The 18,936-nt window shown below is 59.9% G+C and overlaps 1 protein-coding gene across 1 annotated transcript in view; it reads right to left on the reverse strand.

The window, feature by feature from the left end:
• Slit3 (slit guidance ligand 3) overlaps positions 1-18,936 on the reverse strand; it is a 245,361-nt gene that overhangs the window by 27,102 nt on the left and 199,323 nt on the right. The window contains exons 8-13 of the mRNA XM_069994000.1: positions 18,309-18,472; positions 12,599-12,740; positions 9,609-9,680; positions 6,998-7,069; positions 4,687-4,758; positions 194-337 (exon numbers count right to left, since the gene is read on the reverse strand). Coding sequence (XP_069850101.1) covers positions 194-337; positions 4,687-4,758; positions 6,998-7,069; positions 9,609-9,680; positions 12,599-12,740; positions 18,309-18,472 — 666 coding nt within the window. The remainder of the gene's footprint in view (positions 1-193; positions 338-4,686; positions 4,759-6,997; positions 7,070-9,608; positions 9,681-12,598; positions 12,741-18,308; positions 18,473-18,936) is intronic.

The raw sequence follows: 18,936 nt of genomic DNA on the forward strand, positions 1-18,936 counted from the left end.
TCCTTTCACCGCCCCAGGGGCTGGACGGATGGAGTTAGACAGGGCCAGCCCTCAGCCCTGCCTAGGTGCTCTGCACAGGGGAGCAGTTCTGTGTCCGCGCCCCAGCCCGACCCTTGCTGTGAGCCGTCACCCCCGGACTGCGTGTGCGGGGCAGGCGTGTGGGCCCGTGGCTGCGGGCGGGCCCGGTACTCACAGCGTCTGGATGGACTGCAGCGGCGCAAACAGCCCCTTGCTGATGGTCTGCAGCTTGTTGTCGTACAGCGAGAGCAGGTGGAGACTCTGCAGATCCTGGAAGGTGTTCACCCGCAGGCAGTTGATCTTGTTGGCGTTGAGGAGGCTGCGGGGAAAAGGGAGGCCGTGAGGCCACGCGTGGAGACGGCCCGTGGCGTGTGGGCCGGGCGCCCGCTGGGTTCACGGCGGGGCGGGGAGGGGGGATCCCTGTGCCCCACGTGGCCAGCACCTGACCCTGCCTCCAGCCTGGGGCCTTGGAGAAGACCAGGGCAACACCTGTGCGCAGAGAAAGAAGCACCCTGGGCTCAGCGGTTTTGTTCTAGCTGACAGACTAACGGGAGACCTGGCGGGAGAATTCTGCAGAGTGCTTGGGGGCCCGGGTGCTTGGGGGCCCGGGTGCTTGGGGGCCCGGGGGGGGGGTGTCACTGGCCTCAGTGGAAATTGATGACCTCAGTAATCGCCCTCCCTTCCCCTTTCATTTTCCTTCCCCTCCCTCTTCCTACAGGCTTGTTTTCCTGTTTGTGTCGGCCCCTGCTCAAGGCTGTCAGCGGCGGGCGACACGAGTCTTTGGTAGGACACACACCCGGAATAAAAAAGGAATCCAATTAGGAAACGGGCGAGTGAACCCAACAAGCGCTTCTCACAAGAAGACGCCACACGGCCGGCGGGTGGACAGCGCAGGGAGAAGTTCCTTCTGTCCTGGCTGTCCTCTGCGGGCGGCGGGGTGGGGGGCTGTGGCGTGACGCTCCGGCGATCACGCTGTGTTCTTTCTCCACCCTCAGATCTTGTCCCGACGGCTGCCCTGGCCACGCCTTTCCCCGCGTGCCCGGCGTGAACGCTCCCATGCGCCCGTCCTGTGGTGTGGGCGGTGTTGGCGAGGAAGCCGGGAGCCAGGGCAGGGACCAACTGGACCCAGGCGGCCAGCAGCCAGTGAGCTCGCTCCTGTGAAATCCACACACATCTCCTCTCCCGTCCCGTCCAGGGGTGGGGTCTAGAGGGTTCTGCTCGCCTGTTGGGAGCAGGAAGACGTTGAAGTCCGGCTGCCTTGCAGGAAGGAGATGGACATGGCTTTGGACGCAGCTTGGCAGCTGTCCTGGGTGCGTTCCTGATCGTGCATTAGCACGGAGCAAGCTTTCAAGTCGGGGTCACTGTGGGGTTCACCGGGCCATTGTGGCGGCAGCTCTGAGCACCCGGGGTGACCGTGCAGGGCAGTGTGGGCAGCTGACACAGAGACGCAGGCTGACGATGCCGTGCACAGGCCTACACCCAGGCTGCCTGCTGTCTACACTGGGCATTGGCGTCCACAGCACCGACTCCGCCAGTCAGGGGTGGCGGGTGTATTCTGTGTTCACGGACACGTCCCCAGGACACAGCCGACTATGGCTGGGGACTACTGTGATGTGAGATGTGTCTCTCAGGAGAACATCGGGGGCTTACAGAGAGAGGGGACCATCGGATAGGTCATAGATGCTGCACACCTGTGCTTCGATAGACCACATGCCAACACACGTGAGCTGATAGGTCACAGGCGCTGTACGCACGTGTACACGGGCGATTAGATAGATCATACGTGACACAATCAGATCCAATAGGTCACACACACCACACACATGTGATCGGACAGATCACACAAGCTATACACGTGCGATCTGGTAGGACACACGTGCCGCGCACACGTGATCTGATGCACACTGTACAATTGTGTGCGATCAGAAGGGTCATACATGCTTACACACTTGCATGTGACCCGATGGGCCACACGTGTATGGGATAGGGTGGCTCACACATGCTACATACGTGTGTAGGATCTGCCATACACACGTGTGTGTGATCTGATAGATCATACGTGCCGCATACTTGTACGTTGGAGAGTGTGGTGTCGACGCTGAGATGAACTGCTTTGTGCGGCACACGCTTCCTCCATGGGGAAGATTACACGCGTGTGTGACGCAGAGGGCTAAATAACAAGCAGGGTGCGGGCCCGTGGGTGTCGCAGCTGAGCCCACCTCACGGGTCCCGGGGGGCGGATACAAGGGGGGAGAGGGGCGGCAAGCGGCCCTCCCTCCACTCACTTCAGGCTCCTCCGGGCCAAGAGGAAAGTTCTCTGTGGTTCTCTGGCGGTGTCTACCTCCGTTTCCCCACAGTGCGCTCCAGCCGGGCTGTGGGATTCCTCATCCTCCGTTAGCAGTTCCTGTCATTTCTCTAGAATCCGCCCTCCTCTCCTCACCGCTCTGCAACACACGCCCATCTGTCTTCTTGGAGATGCAGGGCGCTCCTCCTCCCCCAGGAACGCAGATCTGGCCCAGGCCCAGTGACGCCGCGGGGATGAGGCTTCTCACCCAGCCCAGCCCGCCCGGCCCGGGGCACAGGGCCAGGGTGACGTCCCTCCCCCGGGAGGGCCGCTCTGCCCTCTGCGGGCACGTGGAGCCTCGTTCTGCTGCACACGCGGGGTTCTCGCTCAGAGACTCCAGGCCCCGTCTGGCTCCGTCCTCTGCGTGTCCAGTGGCGATGGCCGAGGTCCTTGAACCTCAGCTCTCCGGTCTGTGAAATGGGTCTCTGGGCGATGCCGTCCCCAGGGCATTGCTATGGGTGCTGGGAGCGATGCTACCACTTGGTCCGGCCCACAGGGTGTTGCCATCAGCGGGGCAGCTCTGGGAGAGAGCAGGGAGTCTCTTTCAGGTGCCCGGGGCTGTTAACTCCTTCCAGCGCACACGGAGATAATCTGGTTTTCAGCTCCAACGGGACCTGTGGTCCAAACTGCTCAGCCGCAGGGGCAAAGCCCGCCCCCGGTGCCAGAGCCTTCTAGACTGAGCCTGTGTTGGGTGTGTGAACCCCAGGCCTGCTCACGGGCTTGTAACTCACCGGGAGCCACCTCCCCGCCCAGTCCGGGCAGAGCAGAGCCGTTGGGGCTGGAAACTGGACCAGCCTCAGCACGGCCCCGCGCGTCACCCTGTCCCCGACAAACAAGGCCGAGAATCTCCACCCAGCTGGGCGAAAGGCTGACCTCTCCACCACAGACACCGCTTTCCACAGGACACCACAGCCACCGGGGTGCCAGCGCCCCAAGCCCACCCGAGAGACGCCCACCCACACGGCAGTTACCGGGCCCCCTGCGAGACGCCCTTCCAAGGCCCACCAAACCATCCTCACGGCTTCCTCAACACTGCGAGCTTCGAACACACAGACACAGACACACAATGAGACAGACAGACAGACCGACGGACAGATTTCTCCCTGTCTTCCAGTGTCACTCCTGGTGTGACAGGCTGGGTACAGGACTTGCTGGGGAGGGATTCATAGTTCTGCCTGAGATGGCTTTTTGTTTTTCCATCTGGCTCCGGGGCTTGAACTCAGAGCACTGGGTACTCCTGACTTTTTTTTTTTCCCGACTCACTGGTGGGCTTTTCTGCCCGGGCTGGCTTCTAACCATGACCCCCAGCTCTGTCTCCTGAGCAGCTAGGATTACAGACGTGAGCCATCTGGTGGAGGAGGGGTTTTTCAAAGACATAAGAAGGCGAGGGAGTAAGATGGACACATCTGGGCAGAGCTGCTGTGGAAGTGCTACCTGCTCTTCCAGCATGGTCCCTGGGTGCTGGGTGCCCTCCTCCCTGGGCCTCGTGCCCTGCCAGCCGGCGATCTGGCTTGAGCACCTGACCTCAGCCTTCAATGAGGACCTCCTGTCTGCACTTGGGGGAGGCCGGGCCTCTGCTTCACACCCGTCTGAACTCACTTTGTGCTGTGCACACTTAGCCCCTGCTAGCTCAGCCCTCCTCCACACCGGCTTGGCTGTGTGGCGCAGGGCAGATGGCTTACCTCTCTGTTTTTCTCCAGTGCACTGGGGGCCTTGAGACAGGCTCAGAGGGGAACACAACGCGTGAAGGCCCACGCTGCCCAGCCACACCCCTGCGGGGGCGCTCCCTCAGCCCGCACCCCCAAAACGCAACCCCCCCTCCCCGTCGCAGTTCAATTATCCTCTTCAAACATTTCAGCTCAAAGGGATGATCTAAATGCAAATAAATAATCCCGGAGCTTAGCATTCCAGGCGGCAAATCCTCCTTTAAACCACGCAGCCATCGCCCCCTCTCCAATCTTCCTCAGAGGGAGACGGACGGACGGCGCTCTTTCTAATTACCACACACACACACACACACACACACACACACATGTCAAGGTCACACCCCCGGCTTCAAGGTCATGGTGGCCTCTGTCTCTGCCTTCCCTGTGAGCATCTTAGTCCCCCCACAATTCAGCCCTCCTCTGTGAGTCCCCTTCCTAACTTCACCCCAAACCTCACACCTGGGCCGGGTCCCTTGGTCCTCCACCCCCGGCACCCATGGCCCTGGCTCTCTGTCCACAGAGGAAGAGCCCGGGGGCCAGGTTGGAGAGCCCAGCGCAGAGGTTTCTGTTTCCTCGGGGACTCCGGTGAGACCGCGCGCCCGGGCCGCACAGACTCACAGCAGCTGCAGGGACACGAGCCCGTCGAACAGCCCCTTGGCGATGTCGGTGATCTTGTTCCCGTAGAGCACGCTGGAAGAGTGCAGGACACAGTCACCCTGGGCCAGTTCTGAGCGGCACCGCCTCCTAGCCTCCTCAGGCCGCCGGGGGCAGTCTGGGTGGCCGGGGCTCCGATCTGCTTCCCTCGCCCATCCAGGCAGCCAGCGCACCCATCGCTACACCAGCGTTACACACAGGCTGTCAGAGAAAAGGCCGCTCAGGCCCAGAGGCTGCCCGAGTGCAGGGTGGGGGTGTGCCCGGTCCTCACGTCCCGGGGAGGGGCACCCTCGAGGCCCCCACAGGCCCAGGACTCTGCCTTGATTTCCTCCTTCCCACCCTGCGTGTCTCCCCTGACAGAGACGTCTCCTAGTGTTTAAGCAAACATCTTCCGCTCCCTCTTACTCGATTTTACTCAGGAAATCACCCGATGTCACGTTATAATGTTTGTTTTAAAAAACGTATGCCCTTCCTTCACCTGCTCCCAGAGTACAGTGACAGGATAGTGTGTTCCCGGCTGAGCCCTGGCATCGAGAACAGAGCTGGGCCTAGCATATTAAGTATGTTGGATATATGGGTGGATGGGTTGATGGATAGATGGATGGGTAGATGGATGGAGGGATGGATAGATAGGTGGATGGATGGAGGGATGGATGGGTGGATGGATGATGGATGGGTGGCTAGACAGACAGATAGGTGGATAGATGGATGGGTGGATGGCTGGTGGGGATGGATGGATGATGGATGGGTGGATGGCTGGTGGGGATGGATGGATGATGGATGGGTGGATGGGTGGCTAGACAGACGGATAGGTGGATAGATGGATGGGTGGATGGCTGGTGGGGATGGATGGATGATGGATGGGTGGATGGATGGATGGATGGACAGATGATGGATGGATAATGGATGGATGGATAGACAGATGATGGATGGATGGATAATGGATGGGTGGATGGATGGAAGGATGATGGATGGATGGAGGGATGGATAGATGGGTGGGTGGATGGAGGGATGGATAGGTGGATGGATGATGGATGGGTGGCTAGACAGACAGATGGATAGGTGGATGGATGGGTGGATGGCTGGTAGGGATGGATGGATGATGGATGGGTGGATTGATGGGTGGACAGATGATGGATGGGTGGATGGACAGATGATGGATGGATGGAGAGATGGGTGGATGGATGGATAATGGATGGACAGATGATGGATGGGTGGATTGATGGATGGACAGATGATGGATGGATGGAGAGATGGGTGGATAAACAGATAAAGGATGGGTGGATGGATGGATGGGTGGGTGGATTGATAGATGGATGAGTGGATGGGTGGATGGATGATGGATGAATGGTGATAGATGGGTGGGTGGGTGGATGGATGGATGGATGGGTGGGTGGATGGATGGATGGGTGGGTGGATGGATGAATGATGGATGGGTGGATGGATGGATGATGGATGGGTGGATGGATGGATGAATGATGGATGGGTGGATGGATGGGTGGATGGACAGACAAGTAGATGGATGGATGTGCAGGCTCGGGATGAGGGCTCTTCAGCTCTGTCCCTGAGCCCCTCCCCAGTGGAGGCCGGGTGTGTTTCTGTGCCCTGTCAGCTGTGTCCCGTCTCCTTGGGAATGCGAGGCACAGTGTGTAGCAGGTGTCTGGCGTCTGCTCCACTGACCAGAGCCTGGGTCAGGGGCGAGCAGCGCTGGCAGTGCCGCCCGGATTGTGCTGCCCAAGAGGCCAGTGGTCTGCGCATTCCTGTTTGCTCACCAGACTGTGAATTCTAACTCCTCCCCGCCCCCTCCTCCCCCGACTCCATGTTGTGTGAGCCAAGCCACCTCGGACCAGGGCAGACTCCACAGTGCTCACATGGTGCAATGGGCCCGAGGCATGTGTGTGTGAGTGTGTGTGTGTGTATGTGTGTGTGTGTGTGTGAGTGTGTGTGTGTGTGTGTGTGTGCACGTGTGTGATGATTCTCCCCGGGGGTCTCCCCTCGACAGCCCTGTCCAGCGTGTGGTGGAAGGGGACTGAGGCCAGACCGAAGTTGCGCTGGGATTAGAAGCCAGCGTGGACGGGAAGCAGGTGGGCACCGAACCGATGTAAATAAAGCGCTTGTGTGGCAGGAATATCCTCCGATCCACTCCCCCAGGAGCAGTTTGCTTCTTTACCAGGTTGACAAGCGTGTGCCTGGATCAGCGGCTCCCCCTCCCCACGTCCCCCCACATCCCCTCCCGCCCGTCCCGCCCTGGGCCCCCCATCCCTCCCCCACTCACAGCGAGGTGAGGGATCTCAGGCCCTGGAAGGCGTCGGGAGCGATGTCGGAGATCTGGTTCTTGCTCATGTCTCTGAAAGCATCAAGGGAAGGTCAGGTGAGCGTGCGCACGCGTGCGGCCGGCAGACCCGACGGCGGCGACCCCCAGGGTGCGCCCGCCACACCCCACCGGGGCTCCCCCCGCCCGGTCGGGCGGTTTATCTCTTCATGGGGCGAGGGAGACGCCGGGAGTATCCTCCCAGGGCCTCATGGTGCCATTCTTAGCCATAATCCTCCTACCTGTACCTCCTGTACGGAAGTGAGTCATTATGTTGAGATGTGTGTGTGTGTGTGTGTGTGTGTGTGTGTGTGTGTGTGTGCGTGCGTGTGTGTGTGTGTGCGTGCGTGTGTAACTCTCAATAACTTCTTGACGGGGCTGGCTTTAAATTGTGACCTTCTGATCTCCAGTCCCCGATCTCTTCCCGCTGAGGAGCTGGGATTACAGGCGTGAGCCCCCACACTCTGCCCACCCTGTACCAGTCCCCTCTGTGTGCTGCCATCAGGGCTGGTGGAGGGGAAATCGAGGCCTGGCGGTGTAGCAGTGGGGCGGGTGTCCACACTGGGGGACACTTAGCCTTTTCCTTCTTTTTTTTGTTCTTTAAACTCAGGGTCTCATGCTGGGGAGGCGGCTGTCCACGGCTGAGCTCCACCCCCAGCCCTCGTTACCTTGAGATGAGATCTCACTTCCCCAAGGAAGAAGAGGAGGAGTGCAGAGAACTCTTTGCTCTTTTTTTTTTTTTTGGTCATTGTGGGGCTTGAACTCTGGGCCTGGGCACTGTCCCTCAGCTCGTCAGCGAGCGCTCTACCACTTGAGCCACAGCGCCACTTCTGGTTTTCTGAGTGGTTCATTGGAGATAAGAGTTTCACGGACTTTCCTGCTGGGGCTGGCTTTGAACCAAGATCCTCAGATCTCAGCTCCTGAGTAGCTGGGATGACAGGCGGGAGCCACAGGACCTGGCTTTTTGTTGGTTTTTTGAGGCAGTAAAAAAACTGTGTCACCCAAGTTCATCTGGAACTCACCATGTAGCCCAGATCTGCCACTGGACAAACTGTCTTCCTGCCTCGGCCTGCTGGGTGCTGAGATTACAGGCATGCCCTATCATACCCAGCTGGAAAGAGCTCCTAACCCAGCACTGGGGCCCTCCAGGACTGTCAGGACCCCATCTCTCTAAACCCAGGGCAGGACCTCCGTTTACTCTCCCAGCATCTGGCTGCTCGGCTTGGGTGCTAGCTGTCACCGGGGAGTTCTGTTTGTGGCACACTGGTGGAGGGTGCTGGGGCGGGTCACTCGTAGGGATGGCCACTCAGGGTCACCGGTCCCCCGCCTGGCCTGGGGCCCTGCCTCAGCCTGGACTCCTGAGGTTCTGTTCAGTTCCTCACGGCCGTCCCACCAGCCGAGGCTGCATTCACTTTTGGGCCACGACTGAGGTGGGCGGATGAATTCTGAGTGCACAGGTCACGGCCACTCCCACGGGGTGAAGGCAGAGACAGTGACACAGGACCGTGCCCTAAACCGCCAGATCGCCACCAAAAATCCTAGCGGGGGCCTGGCTCAGCGGCGCGGAGACAGAGGCGCCATCTCTCAGTGGGATTGCCATCGGCTGCGTCATCCTGCTGGGCTTGAAAAGTGAATGGGGAGCCGGGCCCCGTGCTCACGCCCGTCGTCCCAGATACTCAGGAGGCTGAGATGTGAGGATCGTGGTTCAGAGCCAGGTACGTCCGTGAGACTCTCATCTCCAATAAACCACTAGAAAACTGGAAGTGGTGCTGTGGCTCAAGCGGCAGAGCGCTCGCCTTGAGCTGAAGAGCTGAGGGACAGTGCCCGGCAGCTGAGGTACGGGAGAAGAATAACCGGGGTTTAAATATTCAGGCCCATATTTATATAGCGCCCGCAGCAGGACCGTGGGGAAGGAGAAGGGGGGGAGGGGAGGGGAGAGAAGGGAAAGGAGAGTGGAGGCACACAGAAAGTTAAGCGCCACCATCATGACTCTGTTAAGGTGCTTAGTTCAGGCCTGTGATCACTAAAGCTGGCATTAAAATTGGCAATGCAGAGCTGGGTGCTGGTGGCTTATGTCTATCATCCTAACTCCTCAGGAGGCTGAGATCTGAGGATCTCGGTTTGAAGCCAGCCTGGGCAGGAAAGTCTGTGAGACTCATATTTCTAAATAACTAACCACCCTCCCCCCAAAAAAAAACAAAGTAGAGCTGTGGCTCAAGTGGTAGAGCACCAGCCTTGAGCAAAAAGCACCAAGCTCAGGGACAGCGCCCAGGCCCCGAGTTCAAGCCCCAGGACTGGCACACACACAACACAGCAATAGGGGGTTTGGAGGCTGACCCCTTGTCTGCTTGCACACAGCTCTGCTCAGCGCGAGTGGCGGGCGAGGGTCTTAGCTTTGCACGTGGACGCTCGCATTATAACTCCCATGGCTGACGCTGCAGAACCCTCCCTCCCCGTCCCTCAGGCTCGTCTGGACCTGACCGGGAAGAGCGAGCGTGGCTGTCATCTGGGGCACGGGCGCGTGACACGGTGCAGGTCACCCCCCAGCCTCACCTCTCCCCAGGGAAACACTCACATGCGCTTCAGCTTCTTGTACTGGGTGAAGGCTCCCGCCGGGACCGACTTGATGGCGTTCTGTTCCAGCCGTCTGGGAAACAGAGCACAGGAGGGAGAGGTCATCAGCAAGCACCCGCCGTCCGCCAGGGCCCCGGACGGCTGTCCTCGGACATCTCATCACCAGAACCCCGTTCTGGGTGCTGGGAGGCAGTCGGGGAGGCATCTCCGTGTCTGGGATACTACGGAGCACTGGCAAAGGGCCTGGGGCCCTCGGACGGAGCTGGGGAGGAAGGCTTCCTCCTGTGACCGGTTGCCTTGGCTGGCTGCCGTCTTCTGAAGAGCGAGTGGCAGGAAGTGGCTGAGTGGCGGGGGAGGGGGATGGTGTGGAACAGGTGAGAGGCGGAGAGAAGGGTGGAATGCCTCAAAACCTTCAGGCTCCAGGCTGAGCGTCCTCAGACCAGGGGGCGCAGGGTCCCAGGCTGGACCGCCACCCCCAGGTGATGTGGGACCCTGTCCCGGGCACGGTGGGGCCTTCCACAACCTCTGTTCCGTCAGCCTGCAGAGTCAAGGCCGCCGCAGGCCACGGAGCCTGGGACCCTCCTCTCTCCCTTCGCTATGCCTCCAGTGACTTTTTTTTTGTCGGTCAGGGGGCTTGAACTCTGGGCCTGGGCGCTGTCCTTGAGCTCCTCAGCTCGAGGCATAGCTCTACTTCCAGCTCAACTGGAGATAAGAGTTTCACGGACTTTCCTGCCCGGGCTGGCTTTGAACCATGATCCTCAGATCTCAGCCTCCTGAGTAGCTAGGATTACAGGTATGAGCCACCCTATTTTCACCCAGCACAGGTGCAGCAGGAGCCGGGTGGGGCTCCGTTTCAGACCTCGGAGGACACCCGTGTAGGCAGAGGCCTCCGGGGCCGGCCGCCCATCTCCCTTCTCCCCAATGGCCAGGCTTGTCCTCACCTCGTTTGTCACGGACAAAGACACAACACAAGGTGCATGTAGAGGGGACCCTGGAGTGGGGGAGAGAGGGAGGGGCGGGGAGGGGAGGGGGGAAGAGGCCACACCCAGCACGGGACGCACATTTCCCCCTGGGCGGAACCCACTGATCTCGGGAGGGAGCCCCCTGTGGAATGGGGGAGACAGTGGCGTGAATTCCTGTCTCTGCTCATCCCTGGGAGAGCCGGGCCTGCGGGCAGAGCCGCAGCTTTCCCGTTTCAAACGACATCTCAGCCTCGAATGTGGACACAGACAGATCACTCCTTAGGGGAGGGGCAGGGGGAGGGCCGGGGAGGGCGGAGGAGGGCCGGAGAAGCACCGGGACAGATCATTCTTGGCTGCTGGGTGAATAGAATCTACACGTGAGCCTGCCCCGGTCTGTTAGCGAAAACCTTTGTGCCCCTCCACTGGATGAGGGGGTCTCAGAGATGGGGGGGGCGGGGAAGTGGAGGAGGGAGGGGCGAAGGGGGGGGATGTCAGCGACGGGACGGGGTCAGGGCTCCGTCCAAGGATCTGTGTTTCCAGGTGAGCGCAGAGAGGTCTATCCAAGCTGGATAGACCCGTCGGCTCCCCCCGCCCCCCCCGGGGCTGACCGATGGCTGTTGGTCTTTCCTTACGACCGCCTGCTGCACTGGCCCTGTTCTCAGAGGAGGAAAAGAAAACCTTCGATGGGGCCAAATAACCCGCCAAGCCTGTCCCGGCTCCCCGCTGGACCTTCCCACCTCGGATTTGGACGAGAAGCCAGGCTCACATCTGGGATACTGCTAGCTAGTCTCCCTGGAAAGTAATCCCGGGTGACGGGGACAGAGCGCTGGCGTCCGTACACGCCGTCACGTCAGGCCAACAATTGTTTCCGAGCTCCGGGCTGGCACGCTGTCTGTCTGTCTCTGTGTGGCAGACATTCTCTGTCTGGCTGCGAGCGCCCTGGGCGTAGCGGGTGGATGCCAGGCACTGGCACCGCGTCGGCCTGCCCGCGTGCCTAGCTGTGTGCAAGCCACCGCGCTGTGTCGGAGGGACTGGGGGACACATGGTGCGCGGGGGCCCGTCCGCTCGCCTCTGACACACGTGTGGAGCCGTGTGCAGATGTGTCGGCGTGATAATTGCCTGCTGTTTACAGAGGGCCCATCTTATTCCTTCCCGCAGCTCTAGGACACGAGCTCCAGGAATCCTGTCCTCGGCCCGTGGATCAATCCTATACTCACCATGAAAGGAATGGAGGCCTTGGGGAGCTGCCAGGGGCCGGAGGTTGTTTGGGAGAAGCGGGGGGGGGGGGGGGGGGGGGGAGGGGGGCGGGGGGGAGGAGTCGGGGAGGGCCTGCTGTGGGGCCCTGGATTCTTGTGTTACAAGGACGCCTCTAGAGGGGGCTGCACCCCCAGATCCAGCTCCCCCCCCCCCCCCCCGCTTCCACCCATCTGCTGGCCCCTAAAGCTAAGAGGACTCGAAGGGGTTAGGGCAGTTCTAAGCCACACATCCTCTTCCATTCCAACCAGGGCAAAAGCAAAACCCTCAGGTGCCCACGATCCGGCCCCTCACTGCTGCTCTGACCTCTTCCCCTACGACCCTCACGGGAGGGCACCGGGCACGCGCCGACCCCGGGGCCTTTGGACACGCCTTTCCCTCTACCCGCTTCTCCCAGATGCCAGCTGTCTCACGGCTCACGTGCGTCAAGCCCTGTCCTTGCCTGACTTTTCTATCACGTCCTTACGCACTGCCACCGCCGTCCACCCCACCGAGGCCGCGAAGGTAGAAGGCTAGGTCTCCTTCGCTCACTGCTGTTCCCCAACCTGGCCGTGAGCCTCAGTGCCTGGACCCACAGCACCCACAGAATCTCCTCCGGCCGTGGGCCAGACGTAGCCACTGACCATAAACAGGCGTGATGCCTGAGCTCAGACCTGGGGAAGCGGGGAAGAGGTTCCGGAATGTTCTAAGCGGTCCACTCTCACGGCCGCTGCGCGGGCAGCCTAGCGTGGGACGGGCTGGGCAGGAGCGGGGCGGCGGCGGACGGGACACTCACATTTCCACGACGCCTTCGGGCAGGTGGGCGGGGATCTCGGTCAAGCCTTTGCCTCGACAGTCCACCACGTTGTTGCTGCAGGTGCAGGCGGACGGGCAGGAGAGGGAGCTGGCGCTGCAGGACGGAGCCTCCGCGGGGGGACCTGCAGGCCGGACGGGGGTCACGGTGAGGGGTGTGCAAGGTGTAGTACTGTGCGCCAAGTACACAGGCCAGGGTACTACTGCTAAGTACCAGGTGATAACGACACAGGACGCAGTACTAGGACTTAGCACTAGGTCCACGGCTGCTTCCACCCACTGCCGGGTGCTTTTCCACCAAGGATCGTCTCTGGGCTTTTCTCTTTCCACCTCCACCTTACTGTTTGGGGACTGCAGGGATGGAGCTCTGAGCCCTGCAGGACTGTCATCCCTGCAGGGGTGGGGTGGTGGTCCCCCTGTGATCCCTCAGCTTTTAGCTTCTGTGTGTGTGTGTGTGTGTGTGTGTGTTGTCGGTCGTGGGTCTTGAACTCTGGGCCTGGGCGCTGTCCCTCAGCTCTTCAGCGAGCGCTCTACCACTTGAGCCACAGCACCACTTCCGGTTTTCTAGTGGTTTATTAGAGATAAGAGTCTCGTGGACTTTCCTGCCCGGGCTGGCTTTGAACCGTGATCCTCAGCTCTCAGCCTCCTGAGTAGCTGGGATGATAGGCGTGAGCCACTGGTGCCCGGCTGAGTGTGTGTGTTTTAAAGTGGAACTATATCCCAAACCCAAGCTGAGTGAGGCTCCGCCCGTGATTCCCTGGGAAGTAACTGGCTGGGGGGTGGGGGGTTGCTCCAACTCTGCCAGCACTGCATTTCCAGGCGAGCCTTCAAGGTAGGAGAGCTGCTGAGAGAGATTTTTTAACCAGGCCGCTCCCGACCCCATGAATTACATGGAGACGCGCCAGGGGAGGGGGGCCGGGTGAGGCCCCCGGCATGCATCCTGCTGCTGCGGGCCTGGATCACAGTCCTGGCTTACACTAAAGCTCCACACCTGAGCGCCTGTGAGTGGCGGGTGAAAGTCCCGCCCTTCCCTTCGTCTCGGGACAGCCTGAGAAGAGGATTCTTCCAGGGCAGCGGGTCTGGCTCCCGCTGATGGGCTCTCAGGAGGCAGAGCAGGACACGCACAGGCCGGGTGTGAGGGTCAGCTCACCTGTGACCCTGGCCCAGATGCGGGAGGGCCCTGGAGGCCGGAGGTCACCAAGCTCCGGAGGAAAGACTCTGGACAAGCTCCCCCAGCGGCCATTGCGGGCATGGACCTTGCAGAATAAGCAAGCGGGGAACGGCCCTGACCCTCATCCGAGAGCCCTGCTGCGGCACACACCACCGTGCCCCCAGAACACCCCCCGACGTGGGCCAGGATGCTGAGGGGCAGAGGGAAGGGGCAGCCGCCCCCCCACCACAGCCACAGGATGCTGCGCTAACATTTTGGGGCGCTGGGCTTCTTCAGTCTTCTCTGCGAGCCTGTCCTTACTGTGACAGAACGCAGCGGCCCAGTGGCCTCGGGGGCCGGGCAGCTCACTAGGCCGGGGAGCAGGTGCAGGGACAAAGACCGAGTTGGCCAAGAGAACACGGGGAGAGCGGTGCTCTCCTGTTTATTTCTGTTAGAAAATATCACCCAGTAGAGCGCACAGAGTTAAGAAACAAAGTGACTCCAACGGCCTTGTAAGTATGTGGAAATAAATTAATTCCAGTATTCAAATTAAGCTTCCCTATGGGCCTCTGGCCTTTCAAAAGCCAACAACAGACCACTGCGATAACAGAAAACGCCAGCAATGATGATGAGAATATAAATGAATGTGATTTAAATACTAGAGGCATGATAATTTCGGAAATGGCTAAATAAACCTAATAATCTCATTCCTGCAATGTTCAATTATGGCGTTTTAATTAAAACCTCCTAAGGAGACGGGTGGGCAGTCCTGGCTTACCTGAATTATCTTTGTGTGTAGTAGCTAGTCCTAAATGAACAAAAGAAGGGGGTAAGGAAGGAGGAGAGAAAAGGAAGAAGGAAGGATGGGGAGAAAGCGTGCTCATTCCAAGGGAGAGAAGCGTATCTCATTTTTCGCAATAAAGGGCACGTGCCCTAGGCAGGAAGGCCCCTGAAAAATAAAGCTGGGGGTTCTCGTGAACCCCGTCAGGAGACACAGTGCACCTGCCGTTATGAAGGCCACGGAGGTGAGTCTAAAGTGGGTAGACAAACCAGACGGGCTCCAAGACCTACAAAGGGAGCGGTTCACTAGTTCACAAACAGCCATAGATGACGGACTGTAACAGGTAGGGACTCTCAGGCCAAGCAGCTGGAAAACACCCCACCGAAAATAAGTTCTAGACTCGAAACTCCCACATCAGCCCTTAGATGAAGTCTAAAAACCAAACAGCACACACAAAGAACAACAAAAAGCTGGCGACTCCTAAGGCAAAGCTCTCCTCTGGTCTATCAGGAACTCGACAAAGATCTGGTCTAGCTAGTTCAGGCAGCAGGTGGGCGTCACGGCGCCCGGACCGTTCTAGCCCTGGCGCCCTAGCCTTGTGCATGGAACAGAGGGGAAAGCCTTCGGAGGTTCCCCAAGAAGCTGAGAGTGGCAGGTGCGCCCCAGATCATGCATAGATGAGAAAGCAAGAGAAAGGTGTATTTCCCACCCTGGGGAGAGCAGATGTCCACTCCTGGAACAGGGTAGTTGATGGAGGAGACGGATGTTGCTAAGTGTGCTGCTAGCCAGCCTCACCGACTTGCTAGACAGACAAAGAGCGGTGTCCAGGGCCTCTGGGAGAAGAGACCTGGCTCCAGACAGCTGGATTTAATTCACAGAGATAACCTGGGCTGGGCCGGCAGGGCCCCTCCCAGGCCGAGGGAGAGAGATAACGCACCTTCCTGTCTGGAGTTGTGCGCTTGGTACTGGGGAGGGATGGAAGGATGGGTTGGGTGGATGGATGGGTGGATTGATGGGGGATGGGTGGATAAGTGGATGGATGGATGGATAAGTGGATGGATGGATGAGTAGATGGATGGATGGGTGGATGAGTAGATGGATGGGTGGATAAGTGGATGGGTGTGTGGATGAGTGGATGGCTGGATGCATGGGCGGATGGATGGATGAATGGGGTAGATGGATGGATGGGTGGATAAGTGGGTGGATAGATGAATGGATGGGTGGATAAGTAGATAGATGGATGAGTGGATGGGTGGATGGATGAGTACATGGACAGAGGGGTAGATGAGTGGATGGATGGGTGGATGGATGAGTAGATGGGTAGATGGATGGATGGGTGGGTGGATAAGTGGATGGATGTGTGGATGGATGGATAGGTGGATGAATGGATGGGTGGATGCACACTTTCATATCTTGCACCTGCCTTGCTGCTGAGCCGTGACCTTTCTTCCTTCCTTCCTTCCTTCCTTCCTTCCTTCCTTCCTTCCTTCCTTCCTTCCTTCCTTCCTTTTGTGGGGCCTGAACTCTGGGCCTGGGCACTGTCCCTCAGCATTTCAGCTCAAGGCTAAGTGCTCAGCACCACTCCCGGCTTTTTCCGCTTATGTGGTGCTAAGGAATGGAACCCAGGGCCTCATGCATGCAAGGCAAGCGCTCTACCACTGAGCCACCTTCCCAGCCCTGTGACTTCCCTTCCTTAAAGAGCTCTCGTCCCCAAGTTCTTGCCGGAAGCGTCTTCCGTGAGGAGCGAGGAAATGGATTGAACCGGCAGCCCGCCTTGACCTTCCAAGAACCAGCGGCAGGCAGCGCCCCGCCAGGCAGCTGCGTTCGGATGCCGGCCTGGGCCGTGGGCAGGGGGTGGGTCAGCACCCTCCGTGGGTGCTGTGTGTGGTCAGTGTGGACCCTGCCCCTTCTCTGTGAATGTCTCCTTGGGGCCTCCCGACTGACCACCGCGGTCCCAACCGCAGGCCCCGGGCAGCGCGTGCTCCCCGCTGGCAGTCCCTCGTGCGGCCTAACCACTGCCGAGGGGCGGCAGAGGGCTCGTGTCTGCACCCCGCCGCCGCTATCCATGGTGGCTTATTCGTCGGGGGTCCAGCGGTCCCCTAGACCACCCCACCATAAAGTGACTCTGTCCTTCTCCAAAGGAAGCTGCCGTGGCGTTTGGGTTTTTAACTCATTTAAAGAATGCGCCCTGACTGCAGGACGGGTGTCTGCTAACAGCACACTGGAGTCTGGAATCTGCTGGAAACTACCGGCTAAGTGACCATCAACACATGTCTATGTAGCTAACCCGATCTGAGGCTGCTCGGAGGATCTGGGGGGCTGGGGGCCTCTGGAGCCGGGAACCTCGTGGGGAGGGGCCGTCTGGGGCCATGGGTTCCACCCCAACATTGCTGGTCTTTGGATGGGAACAGGATAAAGTGACAATCACAACGAACACATTACACCGGCACTGGCCTTACCTAACTCTGTGTTTAACATTGTCCCTAATTAAGTCCCCCCCCCCGCCCCCGCTTCCCCCCAGCTCTCAGACGACTCCCGCACTCTGCAATTATTTCCTACTCGGCACTTAGGCCGGTACGTGAACCCGTGCCTAACAATGACTGTCATTACAGCCGCCGTGTTTGAATTGGCCGCCCGTGTGATAAATGGTTTGATTATCTGTGTTTGATGGGAAGCGATTTCTAAGTGGGCGTCTCTGAGCAGTTATGGGGATCCTCCTCAGATGTTCTGGAGAATCAAGGATGGTGGGAGCAGCGGAGAGTGAGAGAGGAAAGGGAACACAGGGAAATCCGGGCACAGGGCAGCTGCGGCCTAGGGAGGAGATGGGCGGGACCCACCCACCCTGGCCACGCTGCGGCCCGGCCGGGAGCCCAGAAGCCCTCTGAACAGCTCTGTCAGCTCCCGGCCTGGGCCAGCCCCTCACACTCAGCCCTCAGAGCCTCCCATCCCAGGACTCCCGGGCTCCCGGAAAACCTGCAACTGAGTATTTCCTTTGTTCTCTCTCTTTTCCTTTCCTCCTTCCCCCTTTTCTTCCCCCTTTCTTTTCTTTTCCTTTCCTTCTCCTTTCTTCCCTTGGGGGGAAAATACCAAGAGGCAATCTCTACTTCACTGACCCAAGAAAAGGGAAGGGAGTGGGTGGACATAGAGGTGATCAGTAGAAAACGAGAATACGTAGGCAGGCGGCATTTGGAGTCGGTTTTCAAAGCTACCTCTTCTGGGAGGCTCTGTAGCGGCCCTCGGCTCGGTCACCCTCAGCCGCACGCAGGTCCGGCTCTGAGGTTTGCCCAGCCTGGCTTGGGGGCTTCCACGGGGGCTTCCACGCCACCCTGTAACTTGCTGGAATAACCTGCCCCCCACTGGCTGGGCTGGCACCCCGGGCCGGGCGTCAAACGGGAGCCGGCACGTGGCTGGTTTTCTCACCCCACCCTGGGAGCTCTGCGCTGCTATTATTTCTACAGCGGAGGAGACATTCCACATGTCAGGGGCAGAGCTAGGATTTCCAGCCAGGCTGGAAACGCATCAGGAACACGCGTGCACTGTGGGATCATCCCCGTCCCCGGGGAGTGTCCAGCTTTACGGCGGCAGGGGCTAGACTACAGGGCTGCGCAGAAAGTGAGCTGCACGTCCGTTCACCAGACGTCAGGAGCGTCCGGGAGGAGGCCGGCTCCGCCATGCGCTGGACTGGGGGATGGGCTCGAGGCGGGGGGTGGTCTTGGCCGGGGGGGGGGGTGGTGGAGGGGAGAGCGAGCCCGGCAGCCTTACCTGGACACACGTACTCCTTCTTCTGGATGTCCGCCACGTTGAAGCCTCGCAGGTGCACGGGAGCCATGCAGAGTGTGAACTGGCCTACCGTCCTGCGCTGGCGCAGCCAATCGGAAAGCCAGGCCAGGTGACAGTCGCAGTAGAGGTTGTTGGAGTGCAGGCGCCTGGGGAGGGAGGGGCGGAGAGAGAGGGGGCGTCACCGTCACCGCGGTGAAGAGGGCCACGCCCCTGCCCCTCCCAGCGCCAAGAAGCCCAAGAGCCGGGGAAGCAGCGGGTGCCCAGGGGCTCCGAGCAATTTCTTCCCCGCCGCGACTCCTCTCCCGACGTTTCCCGCGCTGCACACAGGACAGTTAGAGTGACATTGTCAGTGGCCAGGCTGGCTGGAGTCACCGGTCCCCTCACCGTCCAGCGTTGGCTGGTGGGAGACCCAGGGCGCCCGCCACGGCTGGGCGCTGGGGACCCGCACGGCCGCCATCCGATGCTCAGCCTTCCTCATTTCCTATGCGGCTTTGGGGATCCGCTGCCCGGGGCCCTCCTGTCCCTGCCACGTTCACGTCTACCGGGGGCATTCGTAATGCTAACCGATTCTGGAGCCTCTGAAAACCCCGGCCGCTCAGTGCCCGGACTC

Source organism: Dipodomys merriami, unplaced genomic scaffold (genome assembly GCF_024711535.1).
Source record: "Dipodomys merriami isolate MVZ:Mamm:240054 unplaced genomic scaffold, mDipMer1.0.p SCAF_44, whole genome shotgun sequence".
NCBI classification, from domain to species: domain Eukaryota; kingdom Metazoa; phylum Chordata; class Mammalia; order Rodentia; family Heteromyidae; genus Dipodomys; species Dipodomys merriami.